The sequence below is a fragment of the Nycticebus coucang genome, chromosome 6 (genome assembly GCF_027406575.1).
Source record: "Nycticebus coucang isolate mNycCou1 chromosome 6, mNycCou1.pri, whole genome shotgun sequence".
NCBI classification, from domain to species: domain Eukaryota; kingdom Metazoa; phylum Chordata; class Mammalia; order Primates; family Lorisidae; genus Nycticebus; species Nycticebus coucang.
The window spans coordinates 22,123,466-22,144,308 of NC_069785.1; the positions used below are offsets into that span (position 1 = coordinate 22,123,466).

The window sequence follows — 20,843 nt, forward strand, 5'->3', positions numbered from 1 at the left end:
CTCAACCCTAGAGATTCATGTATACTTAAGTTTTAGGGAACATGGGATTTTTACTTGTGGTTTATAAGACAATGATTGTTTCAGAGAATGGGTCTTCACTGCCACCAAGCAGATTAGAAAGAACAAGAGAAAAATCACACAGACAAGAATATTTATCATTCATATTTTTAAATCTCAGTGTGTTTCAATTGAGGAAAGCTGAGGAGGAAGGACAAAGTTCAGCAGGAGGACAGTAAACCCAGAAGGACATCAAGGTGGACACTAAAGGGCCAAGAAGGAAATTTATCAGAAATATTTATCAAATTCTAATTTTAAATGCTACAACTTTTAGCTTTTGCTTGAATCTTTAAAATCATTAAAGTTCACAATTAATCGCCAAATAAAAAAATTATAAATGACCATAGATAAGGATCATTTTTTAAAATTATGAATAGTGTAAAACTACAAAAAAAATGAAATTATGGGGAAAACTTTCAAAAGTGTCTTTTAGCCCTCTTCTGGTATTACAGCAGTGAAATTTCATTTTAAAATGTTCATATTCTGGGGTGGCGCCTATGGCTCAGTGGGTAGGGTGCCGGCCCCATGTACCAAGGGTGGTGGGTTCAAACCCGGCCCCTGACAAACTGCAACAAAAAAGTAGCCAGGCATTGTGGCGGGCGCCTGTAGTCCCAGCTACTCAGGAGGCTGAGGCAAGGGAATCACCTAAGCCCAAGAGCTGGAGGTTGCTGTGAGCTGTGTGACGCCACAGCATTCTACTGAGGGTTATAAAGTAAGACTCTGTTTCTACAAAAAAAAAAGAAAAGAAAAGAAAAAAGAAAAAAAATTCATATTCTGAATTGGTTACCTATAGCCTTAGGGAGATAAGTTGTCCTTTTAGCCTCTCTTCTTTGCCTCCCATCATGATGGAGTTGGATTCAAAGCCAGCCCCTTATTGTTTTTCCCACCTGCTTCATGATTTCATTTTTGAAACACACACTCATCTGAAGTCAGATGTAGTTTTCTTCAATGACTGTGTCAGTAAATCCTCCTACCAACTATGGTACAAGAACAAATTGTGCTGATATTCCTACCATTTCTAATGACCATTCATGTTCACCTATGGTTTAATTTTTACATTTCACATCTGCATGATACATGGTATCTTCATATGTATAAATAAACATCCTGGTACTTACCTAAATAACCAAGAAAACATCAGAGAATGGAATAGTTCAAGGAGTTGGAGACTAGCCATAGAATTGGGTGATTAGTTGTGCATCTTGGTACCGTGGACGTCTCAGACCTGGGTGTCTTCGTCCTCCCCCTCCCCCTTTCTTTCCTACCACTCTCTTTCCTCCCTGTTATCAACTTGGCCAAGGCTGAGCACTCTTAGTATTAAGAGCTGTAGTTACTACACTTTGCTTTTCTAAGAAGAGAGATTTTTGGTTTTGTTTTATATACAGTACAATATAAAACACCACAAAGTATTAGACTTAATTATCACAGTAAGAAAATAGTATTGTTTTCTTGAAAAAGTAATGAATTGATAGTGTAGTTCTGATTAATGGAGTTTAACTGATTATTGAATATGCCTTGTTAGAAATGTTTTTCAACATATATTTACTGAGTTTCTATTATGTGCCCAGGCACTGGAGATATATCAATAAACCATCAGTAAGCAGCCATAAACCCTGCCCTCCAATAGTGTAGATTCTTAAATTTGGTTCATAAAGTCCAAATCTACCATCATTATTTTAAAATATGCATTTAATGAATAACCAATTACTCACAGCTAAATTATTCTCAAGGAGGGCTTTTTCAGGGAGCCACCTGTCTGTGTTGAAAATGGTACTACTATTGTAAGGAAGATGGCAAAATCCAATATGCCAAGGCTCATACAGATGTGTTCCAGACTGAAACTTGGCATATCTGAAGGAATTTTATATAGTTATTTATATATGCATGAGTTAAATGTCTTGGGACTGAAAGCACATCTAGTTTAAGGAATCTGGATTTATCCAAATTCAATCCTGATGAAGTTTTTTTAATCAAATAAGTTAATACTTTGTGTATTCATATACACATAAATGTGTGTGCATAAATACATTTGTGTCTGTATATGTCTTCCACAAACTTCCCAGTTTTCATTGGCTGAAATGAGATGACAAGGGGAATATAAAAAAAAAAAATCACAATTTTTTATGCAAATGGAACACTTATGCATATGGAATCAACTACTTAGAAAAGCAGCTGAAATTGTAAATTCAGGTAAGTTTTAGGGGGGTATAGATAATATCATTCTGGAGAAAAGCTAGAACTCTGTGGTTCAAGAAAGTTTACAAGTAAAATTGGATACAATCCAAAAGCAAAAAGGGTATTATCCTGGTTGGTTCCTTCCTAGCTTCAGAAAAAGAAAATACACACACACACACACATATTTATTTGTACATAAGCCACAGTTCAGCGGGAAGACCACTCCTTCTCTCTTAGCTTACCCCCATGTGCCTAGTTTAAGAATGCATGAGGTGAAAAAAATGCCACATTAGTGAAAATATGCTTTGGAATGCCCTTGTTTCTGAGAACTGAAATTGCTTCCTCAACAGGACTGGAAAATGGCTTTTCTGCAAATGATATTCCTATGGAGTGGTCTCTCTGTGGGGACCCTTCTTCAGCAACTTCCTTTGGCAATAACAGGATCCATAAGATTGAATCCTCCTAGGGGCAATGCTGCCTTTAGTGCCTCTCCCCCAAAGCATTACTTTTTTCAGCCTTAGCTTTCCTGAATCTGACAAAATACAGGAGGCCCCAGTGAGGCTCCACATGGCAACACTTCCCCAGGGTGCTGAGGTGCTTAAGAAAGTTTGGGAGCTTTCACAGAACAGTCTGATGATTAGCTAAAGAGTCAACCCAAGTCCATCAGGATTTCTTTGCAGATGCACCATTAACATTTCTTTCTCTTTGCCATAGTGAGGGAATATTTAAGAAGGTGGTTGTTTCATTCGCCTAAGTCCTGGAGTGAGGACAATGCCAAATGGAGCCAATAGCCAACCTGTGAGGCACAACGTAGTAGCGTTAGAAATAAATCTCTCCTGCATTAAGCCTCTGAGATTTAAGAATTGGTTGTTATCTCACCACACCCTCGCCTAACTTGATTCAGAAACCAGCTCTGCATGATTTAGGATAGACACTTAACCTACTCTGTGTTTCAGCCTCAGAGTCTATGAACTAGGAAACATAATCCTTGTTAAATTAGACAATGTGAACAGAGCACCAAGACAATCACATAGTGAGGTTTGACTCATGTTAGTTTGTCTCTCCCTCCACGCTGCTCCCATCCCACACCACACAAACACACCTGCACATACAGAATTATACTTCCCTTTTTATCAAATGTGAAGGAGGCAGTATCTGGTTTTGGTCCCTTATCTGGATTTCTTCTCTCTACCCACTCTCTTCCCTTCCCAAAGCCCTTCCTTTTAAGGTGGATGTTAAAAATGGCATTTAATTGAAAATTATTTAATGTTTAATTAAAATTAATTATTTTAATAATTTAATTCAATATTATTCTCTCCACCCCCCACACTCCCAGAGAATATCTGCATCCGGTAAAGTGTCCCTTTGACAACCACAAATCTACCTCCTTCCAACGTTAGACACTGTTATGAGACAAGGACAAAGAGGAAGGATGATACTGAGTTTACGTGTGAAAGCTCTGTGGCTGAATAAATATATAAATAAAGCATTATTTAGGTACATTCTAGCCTCATTTTTCTGCTTAGGCATACATGCACAAAATTCTAATAATTTGTAAAAACTATGATAATAATAAAGACAAAATATTTAGATTCAATAGCATATACCATATTTTGCCATGAATAACGCACACTTTTCTGCCCACATTTTTGAGGGAAAAATAAGGATGTACATTATACATGGGTAGTTAGTGCTATTTATTACTAGTATGTAAAATTTCTTGTGCCTTGTATCTGGGGTTTTTTTTGTTTGTTTGTTTGTTTGTTTGTTTTTGAGACAGAGTCTTACTCTGTCACCCTGTGTTGAGTGCTATGGCATCATACCTCACAGCAGCCTCAAACTCCTGGGCTCCAGCGGTCCTCTTGCCTCAGCTTCCCAAGCAGCTGGGACTACAGATACCTGGCTAATTTTTCTATTTTTAATATAGATGGGGTTTTGCTCTTTCTTATTCAGGCTGGACTTCAACTCCTGAGCTCAGGCAATCCACCCACCTCAGCTTCCCATGTTCTTGTGTTTTGTAATTATTTGTTACACAACATTTCTTATACCATAACATTAAAAAAATGTTAAAATTCCTTTATACTATAAAAACCAAGTACCTAAATATAAACAAATAAAAATTTGAATTAAAAAATTAAAAGATTGGGCCAGAAGATAGAAACATAGACAAATATGATACATGGATCATAGTATATGGCAAAATATGGAACATATACTTCCTTGGGGTTAGATTGATGATTACCAATGACTTCCTGATATAAGTCCATAGAACATTAAGCCTAAAATTTATCCTACTTATAAAATATCAATATCCATTTGTCAATGATCATTTTTGGTTTTTATCTTTAAACTCTGGTACTCTTTTTAAAAAAACATGACAAAACAAAATAACCCCAGTTCATATCAGGGTTGTCTGTGAAATTTAATCACACATGTATTTTTTTTCCAGCTTTAAACCAGATTAGTTCCAATACGAATAAAACTACTTAAAGTAAATAATTTAAAAAATAGGAGACGCTAAAAAAGTAGACAAGGGCCATTTCCATGAAGTCATACACACATTGTTACATAGTTCAGAAGCCAAAGACGGCAGTGAACAACATACCCTTTCTTATTAGGAATTTAAACGTTCCTCTAATTTATTTTATAGAAATCAGAAAGGAATTTACAAATATCTGGAGTTAAAGCCAAAGCTCTCAGCTTGACAAAGGATGGAACACTGCACATTCTCATCTAATTAAATAGAAGTCATTTTTCAAAAAATTAAAGATAAAATTTTTGCTATTTAGTCCAAATTTTATTCGCACACTCTAATGGTTATCCTGATTGCAATTAATAAAATCTCCTAAACAGGTCAACTCATTTAAGTGCTATCTGTAATCATTTGGATTTTAACATGATGGTTATTACTTATTACCCTGAAACCAGGCAGCACAATGAGATATTGATTACTTTTAACCTTTAGAACTAAGGATTCAAGAAAGGTCACAGGAGGGGAACACCCTATCACTCCTGGCTGGCAAAGGGATAGCCTGCAGGAGAATTCAAATGATTCCCATTGGCTAAATAGATCCAAGATGAGTTTATTCTGTGGGTTGACAAGAAATGATGATGCTTTTAAAAATAATATTCAGCACATATTTAATGGGTGTTGCATTTATATAACCAAAGGCCTCAGATGCACTTCCCAAGACAGCAAGTTTCAGGCTGTTAACCCTTTACCAAGTTCTGATTGTGGAAGCATCTTTACTGGAAGAGAGAGTAAGTGCAGTAGCTTTCATTTTGGGGGAAAAAAAGATCATTTCATTAAACTAAGATCTCTTGGAAGGTTCCAAAAGGCTGAATACAATCATTGGCCACCAGCATTTCTTTTGGTTTTCTTTTTCCATGACAGCATTTAGAAATATTTTTCACATTTGTGCCACTAAAAAGCAATGAGTTCTAGGTAGGGTCCAGCAGAGTTACAGGCAAGAGAAATATAACTGCTATGTGTTAGATTAATTTGCAGAACACTTGGCATTATTATTGCCAAGTCGTCAAATTGTTCCAAGTTGTTCCGGAAGGTTGTTATTAATAGTATGTTTTCTGAGGAAAGTTCTGTCTACTTTTGGAACTGCATTTCTGTTGCCAAGGAAACTCCTTTAAGCACAGTTTTCTAGGAGCACACTGCTGCTTTGTTCGCCAGTGTCCTATTCATATCATCTAAGTAAGCGTTTTACATGCTCTAGCCTTCAGCCCCAAATGGTGAAGTTTTAGCCCCTTTAAGTTGCTTTTTCAAACATAGCTAATGCCTGCTATGATTTGCCCCACTGCCCCTCTCCCCCTCAGTTTCTTCCCCTCTGTCCAAACCCCCTCTCTCCCCACCTTCTTCCCATTCTCCCTTCAATCTGCCCAATTCTTACTACTCAAGTTTTATTTTTTAAACAGTTGCATTAGGGTAGATAGTTTTCACAAGTTTTTTGATAAATTAACTTTAATTTGAATAATAATTCCAAAGGTTGTAGCATTAGTCCTTCAAGTGTTAATTATCTTTTCACTCTAAAATTAATGTAGTCATTTCCTACTGACTCCTCTAGCCCATTTATTGAAGTGCTGAGGAAAACATGTCATTGAGTCCCCGAGCCAGCCCTGTTGTGATTAAGCGTGGTCACATGGCCCATCTCCGCCAAAAGGAGGGCCCTGAGAAAAGGTGACAAAGACAGTGATTTCCTGTCAGCAAAGAGTAAGACAGGGCTGTCTAGAAGTGATGCAAATGAGGGGAACTTTCCCCACGGCTTGTTTGATCCACTCTAGGCCAGAGCTGGCCAGGCCAGGGAGACAGGGAGCCGCACAATGCCTCAGAGGGCAGCCCAGAGAGCTGCCGCACCTTCCGGACAGTGGCTCACCCGCGAGAGACAAAAACTGCTGGCGGGGCTTCCCTTCCTTGCCCCTGCACACACAGAGCCAACTCTTTCTTGGCATCCTATTCTCTTAACATCTTTTTTTTTTTTTTCTTTTTAAAAAAGTGATTCAAGTAGGAATTACAGGCTCCGGCGTGAGCAGTGTTTCATACACTGCTCAGAAACCACATTCATCTGTTTTTCTTCTCCTTAACATTTCCAGGATGAGTTTTATTCTTTCTCAAAAAAGAAAAAAGAAAAAAAATATCTTCAAGTATTCATAGCAAACACTGATTCATCAAAGTTCAAATTAATATGACAGTTAATCTCAAGACTTTTTGAACTTTAATGAAAATGGAACAACAAACTCATTTCTAGATAAGCAGTGGAGACAGCATAGGTTTAGCCATTCTGCTCACTTTAAAAATGTTATTTGAAATATTATAATGATTTTAAGTATATTCTTCTTATCTTAATGGAGTTTTAATCTAGCATACAATTAAGCTATACAATTAATCTACTAGGAAAGAGGTGAAAAATTATCATTAAGTTCTTGAGCCTGATATATCTGGTACAATTTTACCTTGACTGCTTCAATAACTAGTAATTTGTTTCATTTTGAACAATCAAGGTAGAGATGTAAAACTCAGTACTAAAATCCCAACATAAGGCTTAATTAACAGAATTTAATTTTTTGACATGTACTTCTATACACCAACACGTGAAATTTCTTTTTATTAAAGTTAATGGATTTTCTTCTGTTTTAAGTCTAGCTACTGTGACCCTGACTATGAACTAGCCTAGCGTTACATTATTTAGGAACTCAAGTTCAGTCATGAGGGTATCAAACCACATCTGAAATTATTTACATAAATGTAGTCCAGAGCAAAATAAAAGAGATCTATTCCACAGGAATGAAATCTTGGAATTTATAAAATATAGGAATAACAATTAACCTGTTTTCTACGATCAGTTAATATCTATGACAACATCATTTTGGCCTCAATACTTACAAAAATAAGTCACTATGTCCCATTTTTCTTCTTTTACTCTATATTTCTTATTCCTCTGAATTTCTAATCATATTCCATACACATTTCTTTTAAAAGTCATGTTGCTTGTCTTTTAACACCCAAAATCTCTAGAGTAACATTTCCCCTACTCCTTTAAAATTTACCACTTTCTCTGTTACCCGATTTTTTCTGAACCAATTCTTTCATTGTTTGTTTGTATTATCTTTTCTTTTTTTAGTATTTTGTTATCTTTTCATCCAACCACCCATGATTTCTTAAATTTCAAAACATTAGGGGGCTACAAATGTTTCTGTTACATGGAGAGCTTTCACAATGCTTCAGTGTGGACTATTAGTGGGTCTATCAGCTGAAGAGTAGTGTTCATTGTAGCTGTTAGGTAGGTTTTCACTCCTCCCCACTTTCCCCATCCCCTTTCTTGATTTCCAATGACTTTTACTTCTCTCTGTGCCCATGTGTGCCCATTAATTAGTTCCAAATTATTAGGAAGTACATGTGGTATTTTTTTCCCATTTCTGAGATATTTCACTTAGGATAATGGTCTCCAGTTCTATCCAAATAGCTGCAAAAGACATTAATTCATTTCTTTTTATGGCTAAGTAATACTCCATGATATATAGATAGCACATTTTGTTAATCCACTCATAAATTGATGGGCACTTAGCTTGAGTCTAGCTCTTTGCGATTGTGAATTTTGCTGCAATAAACATTTGAGTGCAGTATCTTTTTGATAAAATGTCTTCTTTTCCTTGGGGTAGACACTCAGGACTCGGATTGATGCATCAAATGGTAGATCTGCTTTTAGTTCTTTGAGGTATCTCCATATTGTGTCCCAGAGAGGTTGTACTAATTTACATGCCCATGATTTTAATTTACTCCTTTGCTCTTTCTTGTTTGATTAACTTAGTATTTTAACTAATTTTTTAACATACATATTTCTCACCTTCCTAATAATCTCCTCCTTTCCAATACATGATATTGACATCTTTTCTTTTTTTTTTTTTTTTTGTAGAGACAGAGTTTCACTTTATTGCCCTCGGTAGAGTGCCGTGGCCTCAGACAGCTCACAGCAACCTCCAACTCCTGGGCTTAAGCAATTCTTCTGCCTCAGCCTCCCGAGTAGCTGGGACTACAGGCAACCGCCACAACGCCCGGCTATTTTTTGATTGCAGTTTAGCCGGGGCCGGGTTTGAACCCGCCACCCTCGGTATATGGGGCCGGCGCCCTACTCACTGAGCCACAGGCGCCGCCCCTTGACATCTTTTCTTATTAATCCCACCTGGCCAAGCTATTACTGAAAGGAGCCACCTTTTGATGGGAGCTGTCTCTATATATTATCTGGCAACAGAGCCAGATAAATAGAAAAATAATTAACTCACATGTTGGAAGTTTTATGGCTAGAAATTTACTCTTAAGAAATGTTATGGTTGGGGTGGTGCCTATGGCTCAGAGGAGTAGGCGCCAGCCCCAGATGCCGGAGGTGGTGGGTTCAAACCCAGCCCCGGTCTAAAACTACAAAAAAAAAAAAAAAAAAAAAGAAATGTTATGGTTAGAAATTTCTTTACCATACCATTCTCACCCTTATGTAAAAAAATCTTAAAAGAAAATGTTTTCATATCTGAGTATCAAAATAAACAATTTCTTCAAAGAAAATATGCATTTTTTTCATGGAAAATGCAGATTTTATCATTTAACCTATTTCTCTTTTTGCTTTCACTGCTAGGAAGCTCAAAGTAAAATTCTGGGATCATCTTTAGTGATTCTATAGGACTTAACAGTCTATATGCAGGCATATTACCTTTTTTTGTTTTGTTTTGTTTTGTAGAGACAGAGCCTTACTTTATCGCCCTTGGTAGAGTGCCATGGCTTCACACTGCTCACAGCAACCTCCAACTCCTGGGCTTAGGCGATTCTATTGCCTCAGCCTCCCGAGTAGCTAGGACTATAGGCGCCCATCACAACACCTGGCTATTTTGTTGTTGTTGCAGTTTGGCAGGGGCCGGGTTTGAACCTGCCACCTTTGGTATATGGGGCCGGTGCCATAACTGAGCTACAGGCGCTGCCCACATATTACCTTTTTCACAGAAGAGTTCTGTTTGTATTTCCCTTGGTTCTATTTCATATTTATAATTTGAACATATTTGTATTATTTCATATTGGTTCTTATAAACAATCTCAAATTATAGCAGGATAAAATATAATTGATTAATAAACCATTATATTATTACGCAAAACAAATGATCCTTTCCCTTTTACATATAGGACATGTTTATTAAAACATACCAATGGAGAAAGAAAATACAAGAAAAAGGAAACTTGCATTTTTCTCACAAAACCAGAACCAGATGAGTAACAAACCTTCAAAAGGTTAAAGTATATGTTTATTTTACATCAATTTTAAACTGGAAGGCTTATTTTATTTATTTATTTAATTTTTTTGGAAGCCTTATTTTTAACCTCTTACAAATCATGTATAAGTAATATGTTGCTTATTGACAGGGATTCTGAAAACTATAGTGTTAGATGATTCTGCCATCGCACAAACGTCATATAGAGTGTATTTATACAACCTAGCTGGTGTGGCCTACTACACACGGTGGGGACACGGTATAGAGCCCATTGCTCAGGCTACGGAACTTTGTAGCATGTAGCATGAATACGGTAAGCAACTGTAACATAATGGTAAGTATTTGTGTGTCTAAACATATCCAAACATAGCAAAGGCACAGTAAAAATACGGCATTATGCTCTTATAGGACAACTGTTATATATGCAGTCTATCACTGACCACAACTTTGTTATGCAGTACATGACTATAATCTAATATTTTATTGATGAGGAGCAGCTAAGCTATTCACTCAAGGAAGTGATCTATCAATGTGGCATTTTAGCGAGTTTCATACTATCTGAAAACAACTTTTGTTAAATTATAACAATAATCACCAGCCTGTAACTTTTGAATTTTGCCCTTGAAATTAACCCTTGGACTCTGGAACTCCACACCAACCTAGGATTACGATCCACCAGAAGCTCTGTCTGCTGTGTTCTGCACATAGAGACCTGGCAGTACTTTGTGCACAGAGAAGAGCCCCTGAAAGGCACACCCTTGCAGTGCTACAGTCAGCGGTAACTGTGGGGGAGGAAAGGACAGCAGCAGCCGGAGCCACCATTCTCCAATGGGCAAAAAGCTTCCAGGTCACTCTATCTATAAAATTTATAGGATGGAAGAGGAGGTGTCTTGAGCTTCCCTGAGCCCAAGAATAATGCCACCTTTGATCTGCAGAAATGAAAAAAAAGTGCAGCTTTTCCTTCGCAAGTGGGTTTTAAATATTTCTCCATTAATAGTTAATGCACACGCAGACCAGCAGAGTGACAGCTCCCTGTGATTATGAATTCTGACTGCGTAACTCTAGTCCAAATAGGAGCTGAACTTTCAAAATCATGGTGGTTACTTTTGACAAATTAAATTGTCCTAGTTAGGAAGGTAGAAGGAACGAAGAGAAAGATGGAGTGGGAGAAAATCCTCCTTGGAGGTAATTCTCAGATTGAGGAAGAGAAAACAAGAGCGGACTACATTTGTGTTTTCTAGGCTGATGATACTGCCAATGTTTATTAGAAAGTAGGTACAGAAGGTCCTCTTCAGAGGCAGGGCAACCAGCACAGAGGGAGGGAAGACACGGGCAGTGTGAGGCACTGTCTCAAAACAAGGAAAACAGTATATTGCTTACAAGACGTGGGCAGTGTGAGTCCTGGTCTCAAAACAAGGAAAACAGTATATTGAAGGGAGGGAAATTCTTTAATAAGAACTGGGCTGCTCTTATGACTCTTCAGCTTAAAATTAATTCAAAAAAGATCTTAAAATTCTGACAATATGAGAATAACAAGAAATGGTTTAAACAGAAAATCCACTTTATAGCCCATTGTAGTATTAAGGTTTCTAACTTATGTCAAGCTGTATCAATGCATTCTTTGCCTGTTAAATCCAATTCTTTGTCTTTATAAGTTCCTTGTGTATTTTTCTGGCTGAGTAACCAAAATATCACAACAGGTATCTCCCTCAGGAGGTCTGCTGAGTAAGTAATTTGGAGTATTTACCTATAGTTTCATATTTAGGTGTGAAGGCCAAATGACTTTCTAGTAGAGAGCAGAATATAAAAACAGGTAAAGTAAGGAAGGTAGTGCCTAATGGTGAAAATGCTACGTAAACTCTCACTACCTACCATCTTATTAGATTTTTCTCTACTCTGACGTTTCCAAATGTGCACCTTGGGGATCAACCCAGGACAAATGCATGCTGGGTGTGGGCATAACTTTCTATGCCAGGAAAGGAGTTCATCACCCAGGGAGAGGAGAACAAAAGTTTCAAATGTTGTGATAGAACAAAGATTCAGTCCTGGTTTATATTTACTAGGGTTTTAACACCATGCACCTGAAGATCTTCCTTTAAAGTTTTACCTTCATCCTTAATATCAGGAATTGTGACCTTTATTTTCATCCTTAACTTTTTAATCAAGAGCTATTAGCTCAATATCAGCCATGTAAGGTGTTTGTTCAACAATGTATTGAATACAAATACGAGGTATTTTTCTTGGTGTTCTGTAAGTATTTTAATAAATGAAGCTGATATAGATAGATTGAGATGGGCTGAAAATGCTGTGAAATGGGTTGCAGGTCCGGAACATGAAGAGTCAATGTTCTGTAGTGCAAGGGATAGTCCCACAGACTAACAAAAAATTGTATTGCTTCAAATGTCAATGGTACCCTTAATAAGAAATGTTGATAAAGAATTGATATATTTGGGGGCCGACAAATATAAAGCTTGGAAATGATTAAGGTGCCTCAAGTTGTATTTAAAGTCTAGGAAGGCTTGGGGACCAACTGAAAACTTTATTCCTTCAGGGGTCTCTATGGTCAACAGACCACAAATCCCTCTCTTTCCCAGTGCATCAGTCCAGTTGACTTCTGGCAAAGAAGATGAAACAGAGGAATGGACTGTTGAAAATGCTGTATCACACTTTATGGGGGCAAGACATGATTGCAAGAGGGACTTCACCTAACAATTGCAATCAGTGTAACCTGGCTTATTGTACCCTCAATGAATTCCCAACAATAAAAAAAAAAAAAAAGAAAATGCTGAGCTGATCTGGGAGACCTGGGGATTCTTAAGGAAGACCTGAATTAATCCTCCTCCATCAGTTCTAGTTCAGGAGCCACCCCAAGTTCATAATGACTCCTTAGTAAATATCCTCAGGATTATTTTAGAGATTTCTAAACCTCTCAGATAATTTAGGGGCCTCCCATAAACAAAGACCCTACAGACCTGTAGCATCTGCTCCTTGGTTTCTAATTCAATCTTTAATTTTGCTTATCAGCCAAATGCAAAGTTAGTGCCAGTCTAACGAGTGGAGCTATGTTGACCACCTAAAAGCAGAAGAATGGTGACAGGACATGAGACACAGATGAAAAACCACAGTACAGAAAAAGTTTGGAAAAATACTCTTACTCAGCAGTACTGAGTAGGTGGTACAATGGGCTTTAATATGCCAGAATGGGAATTCTCAGGCAAAGCACTCACAAGGAAACCACAAGAAAAAGAAGACTGCACTTTTTGTTCAATGATTTCCTATTAATTGTGATGTGAATTATATGAATGTGATTTTGACAAAGAATAGCACTGTTTTCTGAAAAAATAGTGACTTATGTACAAAATACAAAATGTATCCAAAAGAAAAAAAGAATGCAATTTGGCACCGTGAGTATAATACAGTCTTAATGGCTAACGATAAGATACCTTTTTCTATTTATTTTTGCCTTTGGCTCAGTTTGTAATGCTTAAGTCTTGGGAGGAAATATTTTTCTATCATTAATTAATATAGATTTATAGGCATTTTTCATATGCAATTCTTGATCCTGACATAAAATGTGAAATTACCTAGCTTTGGTTACATTCAGCTGAGACTGTTACTGTAACAATGCATATGCCAGAAGATATATTGGATAGCTTTGTTGTTAATGTGGACAGCTATCCATACAGGAAACAGCTAACAGTCAACAAACTGGATTAACGTTGGACTGAATTTTTAGAGAGTAAAATGTTCCCATTTGCCGAGTCCTCGGGGAGCTTGTATCTTCTCTTAACTAACATGATTCCCATGGGGGGATACTAATTAAAGTCAACCAGATTCTTGAAAACTACAGATATTTCTCTTTAGGGGAGGTGAAAGTTAAAATTATTTACTAAAGAAAGGTAACTTAAAATGATAAAACTGGAGAAGAAAGAAGTCAATTTTTATTTGACCTTGAATGTACTTCCTACTCTGTAAGAAATTTTTTAAAAAACTAGAGGGTAGTTGTTTCTTATCATTATACTGTTGCTGATTCTGTGGTTAGTTATTAATTTTATTTTTTATGATTCACAATCTGCTCTTTGAAATATGCCATATGCTCAAAGCAATTCAAGGATGACAACTGTCAGAATTACTCCAATAAAAATTGCCTAAATGAGGAAGATTTACTGCAGTCTGATATTTCAGTGGAAAGTTCCTCTTCCCTCCTTGACAGCTTTTTCAGGCACAGTGAATCTTGCAGCCATTTTTTTTTCCCAGTCAAAATCACATGATTGTTTTATAAGAACTTCTAAGACTGAGTAAAATTGGTAAAAACACACTAGGTTAAGGGTGTATTAGTAGACATGAGAAATAATATGCGTTGTTATTAGATGGATTGCCTGCAATCAATATGTGTGCGATTCCAGCCAGGTTTGTTAAATCACATGCAAATGTATTGACTTAATATGACAATTGTCTGCTCTACACATCACTAATAAACATTAAATTGGATGAGCCCTGTACTCTGGCAGCAGAAAGCTCAACCAAAGGGAAATTTCTTTTTTCTCTGGGAAGATTTGAGGGGTGGATAGAACCCACCTGAGTGCTCCAATCACAACATATTCTGTTAAACGTTACCAGTCCATTTATCCTTTGTTTTGTTTCAGTCTATTTATTAATGCAGTTTCATTTATTGCTCTTCATCTTGAAGATAATCTTTGTAGTTCTATAGAATTACACCAAATAGAATGTGATAAAGGGAACTTTCTTGCAATTATGATGTCGGTGCAGCCTGTCAGCACACCAGGGATGGAAATGAGTTTGGGGACAGGGAAGGGAATTCTAATAGACACCGTGATACATACAATGAACGAAAAGATACCCTGAGAGAGAGAGAGAGAGAGAGAGAGAGAGAGACTTGTCAGGCTAATCAGATCTTCCCAGGTAAAGGCAGGAAGGGTAGTTCTAACCTTGTAAAGATGCTGCTGCCGCTCCTCTGACATCATCAGGTCATGGCTGTTCATCACGAGGGACTCCATGTCAATCAGCCAATCCCAGAGCTCCTGATATTCTGAATCAAAGTCCAGAAGCCTGAAGATAAGGCACAAAACGTAGTATGCATAAATACAGCATAGTTGTTAACATCTCATATTAGAATAATATATTCTTGAAAACCCACAAGGGTGCTAGTGATACCTATGAAAGAGAAGGGAAAAATTCTCCCTGTTGTTACACGGTGGGCAAAATAGGAACCAATCCTGAGCCATAGCCACCTCTTAGATTTTGAAAACACAGCAAGCAGTTCCAAAACTCATATTTCCATTTGCTAACTCTTGATGAGAATCCGCAGCACTTGAACAAAACGACCCCTCCTACATCCTCGAAAAAAGAGCACCGACTTAACAGATGGAGAGATATGGAAGGTCGGTGACTTGTGGAAGGTTACATGGTCCAGAAACTTGGGTGAGAAATGAACCCCCCCCAATTTGAGCCTCTTTCTCATCTTCTATATTTTCCATACATATTACATGCCAACAGACATATGAGTAAGAATACTAATTTAACTAATTTGGCTATATGATCACAATATCCAAAATATTTTCACTGGAAAATGACTAAATCACTTATCTGCCCCTCGGCTGTGTATCTGCCTATCTGTGCAAATATATATCCTACATTTATTGTCATGGATGAGTAGCCAGCATTTCAGCTGAACACTCAGAGATAGGCTTGAGTGACTCCAGTAAGCCAGTGAGAACCACTGGCAGATCCCGTATTAGACAGGTGTTCCCCACAGACATGTAGGAAACAAAGGTAAGGACAGGAAGTCAAAACAATGAATCTTTGAATAGCCAGCAATCATTAAAATTCAAAGGAGGATCACTATAGTTTTCAACAAAATAAATCATTAGAATAAGGAGCTTAAAAGGATTAATGTGATTCTCTATTGAAAGCCTAGTGAATAAGTAAAGCCCAGATTCTCCTAAAACACTGTGATCAGAAAGTGAAAGTGCAGGATGAAAAACTATGACTTTGTCCTTCCCTCTAAAATTATCCCCCTAAAAGAAATCACAGTCTGGTCAAACTGTAACTGAGCAAAACCCTGTCAGCACGAATGAAGCTGCAAACTCAGGTATGAACCTGAACTTATCAATTGGGCATTTTATTACTATTTCTGTCTCTATACATTAAATGAATGCTTTCCAAGAAAAGGAACATCCACTTTTAATAACTTACAATTTGATCTTAATTAATCCGTCCAAAAATATTTAAGATGTGCTTGGTGATGGGGAGAAACTAGCTCTAGAATTGTCTATTTTATTTTAATTTCTTTACCATAAAGATCCTTGATTAGGACTATAAGTACCCACGGGCAGGGCCTACCATTTGCTAACGTGTGGAAATGATTAATAAATGTTTACCGAATGCCAATGATGAGTACAGTTGATGTGGCTGAAACCTTCAGGAAGGCTGTGGTGGCCTAGAGCAGAGCTTCTCAGGTGCACACAGCGCAGCTGAGGATCTTGTTGAAGTGAAAGCACTGATTCAGTAACTGTTCTAGGGTGGGGCTTGAGTTTCTGCATGTCTAACAATTGTGGAACATCGCTGGTCCATGGACCACACTCCGAGTAGCAAGGACTTCTGGCATACATGTGAAATCTGAACTAGAATCCCATTTCAAAATACTAAAAAAAATTCAAGCCAGCCACTATAACAGGGACAAATGAAAAATAAACCACCAGGCTTCTTTATTAATTCTGGGACTAATTAGGAACACCTAATGAGTATTTGGTTATGTGACAGGCATAACCATTTAGAAACACCTCCTGAATTATGGTCCCCCTTTCTCTCTCCTTGAGCCCTCCCACATTTTAATCATAAAGATAGGGGAAAGGTGAAACGCCACCATAAAATTAGGACAGTGTGATTCAAGGAAATATTAAAAGCATGGGGGAAAGGAAAGGGAAAGCTCACTCTCTACGTCATCATATTTGGAGAATAGGAAGGAAACAAAGGTAGGAGGAGCAGGTAGATTTACTATTTTTTGCATCTTCAGTATCTGGCATAGTGCCTGTTGAATAATGATAAACGCATGTAGATAATGAAACCAAAAACCTGCAGTGGGGGCAAGGTTGACTTGAGGATGAGCACCATGGGACAGAGATAATATTAATCGGATCTCATCCCCAAACGCTGATAGCAGAGCATCCAGTGCCACACAGACTTCTTCATTCATTCTGTAGGTGACATCTTGTCCTTACTAGAGCACGATGGCACATTTGCTTACTTAACATCATTACGATGTAGTACGTGTAGTAGATGCTCAGTTAATGTTACTTGTCTTCCCATTCCTTTCATCTCCATCTCTTTTCGATAGTGAAAGTCACTGGGAGTTTGTAAAAATGGGAATTAACAATTAAATAGATTTTTTAATAAATTATATATATATATCATAATAAAATGCTCAGAATTATGGAAATTTCTTCATGGGCTTTACCAGGCCTTTCTATCTACTGAGCTTTTCCTCTTTTATGATTCTCCTTATCAAGGGCCTTCGAACAAAAGCCATCTCTCCTAGTTACATGTACCTAAGACTTCTCCGTCTACCCTGGAGACCTGCGAGTGACAGACAAACCTAACACTGATACTCGCCCTTTCTCCAGTCTAGTCTGCTTCCATCCTAGCTGAGAATATTTAGGTTTTATCCTTGATTTGCTTCGGTATCATATTTTGTTTCACTGGCACAGACTGAAGGCCAGACTGTTGTCCTAGACAACAGTAAATTCTCACAAAGTGTCAATACAGAAGACAAAGATTTTCTGTTTAACGCATTGGTGCCCATTTTAGAGTCTTGGCCATGCGTTAATTCACACATTGGAAAAGACCTAAAATTTTTCCGAATTTAGTGAAATCAAACATGCAGCTTTGAAGCAAAGAGGAAATAAATTACTGAACTTCGTTGGCCCTTTTGAAAGTTTCTGAAATGACTACAGTTTGATGTGCACGTTATTTCAAGGAACTTTTTTCTGTAAGGAAGTAGTTTACTTTCTTGCGGAGGTGTGTTACGTGTTTTTTAAAGTGATTTTATAAAAGACAATATGTCCAGGGAAAGTGTTAGCAACTACGCAGGAAAACAGAAGAGATCAAAGAGGAGTGAATTTATCAAGGGTAGCACAGAACTGGTTGGCGGGTCTATATCCCCATGAAGAAAATGCTAACTTCTCCTGAATTTCTAGGGACAAATGCCTCGATTTTTCTTTTTTGGAGAGAGAGAGAGGTGATTGAAATTGTGGCAGGTAGCTCAGAATCTTATAGGAATCGGAGTTTAAGAACTAGTGTTCTGAAGGAACTTTCCTCATAAAAATTTTCTTGGTAATTGTGCTTGGGTTTATGTCAACTCATTCATTCTCATTGGTAATCTCCTAGATGTTAAAAGGTCTGAAAGCATACCATTTCAGCACTCTCTCAATCTGTTACATTCTCTGTGGAAGTGTTATAAAGCAAACACATCACCAAAGTGGGATTCTGGATACTTTTTCTTTAAATTGCCATACACTTGACCTTAAATGGGCTTGCAACAAAAAGAGTTAGACATTCTGTTGTAGGTATAATATTTTAGGAGGTTTAAAAATTCAATCATGTAGTGGGAAGAAAATTCAAAGTTTTTATTAGATAAATAAAAATGATGAATATATATATTCATGGTATAAGAATCTAATAGGGATAAAGACAAGACTATAGTAAAATAGGTGTGCAATTTTTTTTTTAGTGTTTATTTATAAGTTTGGGTTTAACGACTGTGAGTAATTGCCAAAGTATTGCTCAACATCTCACCCACTATTTTATCTGCCTTTTTAAGGTTAAAAATGGTCCCAGGGCTTTTTTCCAAATAAATAAAATACTAACAAGCGTATTTAGTATCATTTTTCTGCAGATTGGACAGCAATATATTACTTGTGAGGCTGGCATAGTTTAAGAAATAATCTTTCTTCTAAACCCTGATGGGAGTTATGTTTGACTAGCTAAGTGTTTGAATACATAAATGCATTCAGCCTTTGGTATTTAAAGTGAGCATCATTAACTCAGCATTTCAACTTAAACTTTGCTTAAACGATAAAGTTTCACCCAAGTGAAATCAATGGGAGGTGTGTATGAATATATGAGGTTTCAGCTTGGCCCACTAAGGGGTTTGGATGAAAACAGACAACCAAATTAAGAAATCATCAAAAATAGAGCAATTATGGGTTGAAGAAAAGATAACACTTAAAAGCTCGTGCAGTTTTTCTACCTAAGGGTCAATAATTTTATACACACACATATTTGGGGGCATCTAAGAATCCACCTTCCGCATGCTTAATTTCATTTCACACTAACATCTAAAAACACCAGACTGGTTCCTGAAATACTGCCCTGTCTATGTTGGGAGTTCTATGAAATGATCCAATTTTCCTAGCTTTTGTAGCATATTGATTCTTTCCCCAAATATTCACTAAGTGTTCACTGTTCACATTATTTGCCTAGGGAAGTTTGTCTCTGGTTTTCTAAAAAGACACTAAAGGGAGTGGTAATGAAATCTTACAAAAATATAGTTTGAGTATTTTAATAGATCAGAATTTCCCATCATCCTCTACTCCATGTGGCGTAGCACTGGACGGAGATACAACAGTGGCACCTCACCCAATAATAATATCATTAAAGAATAAAATTTAGCTTTCCAGACATGAAATCTGATAGGCACAGTTGCATGTAGAATCCCTTTCCACTCTAAACATATTAAAGTGTGGGCACTAATTTACTATTTTGAATGAAAATTCATGAGCAACTTCCTCATGAGAAAAGCAGACTGCCTTTGCTATTAATAAATAAAGAGGAATATGGAGTTCTTTACAGCAGTAATTTTCTCAATTCTTATATATACCCACATACATGTGAAAATGTCTAAGAAAAATAAAATCAAGCCTGCAATCTTGTTAATAACTGGCCCAGTTTTTCATGGATTATCTGTCTACAAACACCTGTTATTGAAACAAAAGACGTAAAGCATCAATATATTCCATAAAATTCTAATCACCAACATTATCCATAAAATTAGAAATATCAATATAGATTTCTGGGTATATTCAGAGGATTCTGTTAGGCTGTCAGGAAATCAAACCCTTGTCCAAATTTTTAGATAATACTCTGGACTAAATTCTACCCAAGGAACTAGAAAACATTCTGAAGAATTTAAAAATTGATAGGAAGACCACACAAGTCAATGCCAGGAAGACAACTTGCAATATTCTTACAAGTTGGCTCGAATCCTTTGTTGAAGGAAATGGGGGAATGAATAAAATACTAAATTAAACACAAGAGATGATGGTGTTTTTTTTTTTTTAAAGAGATAAATCTTCCTATGTCATCAACTGTCTGTTAATAAGAGACTAAATCCAGACCTGCTACTGCATGCTGGTGTAAGTTGGAGAGCTAACTCTTTCCTAAAAGGACCACCCTACTCTAGGCTTCACTAATTTTCCAAGATTTAATAGGCAATAGCAAACAACCTGGAAATAACTGTCCTTTTCCCAATCCTAACAAAAGCCTGGTAGCAGGATTAATATGAAAGTTCTCCCAAGATGATCTCATCCATATCCTTCACTGAGGCCGACTCTGCCCAGGGAGTCTGTGCTCGGACTGGGTTTCAGTTTATGAGAAAACTGCTCTTGCTGAATAATGCTTTAACATCACTTCTGCAGCCTACATTAAACAACTGCCTTGGGATTTGGCTTCTCTTATAGGGGTGTAGCATCACAGACATCTGCCTTCGCCTTAAAAAACTACAGGAGAAATTCCTCCCAGGCCTCAACATCATAAGACATGGTGCTTCACTTGGT

At 37.2% G+C, this 20,843-nt stretch overlaps 1 protein-coding gene across 4 annotated transcripts in view; it reads right to left on the bottom strand.

Annotated features, from left to right (window-relative positions):
• The window catches only part of AKAP6 (A-kinase anchoring protein 6), a 603,334-nt gene that overhangs the window by 147,317 nt on the left and 435,174 nt on the right, over nt 1–20,843 (bottom strand). For all 4 annotated transcript variants that reach the window (XM_053594741.1, XM_053594742.1, XM_053594740.1 and 1 more), the window contains one exon: nt 14,940–15,060. In XM_053594741.1, coding sequence (XP_053450716.1) covers nt 14,940–15,060 — 121 coding nt within the window. The remainder of the gene's footprint in view (nt 1–14,939; nt 15,061–20,843) is intronic.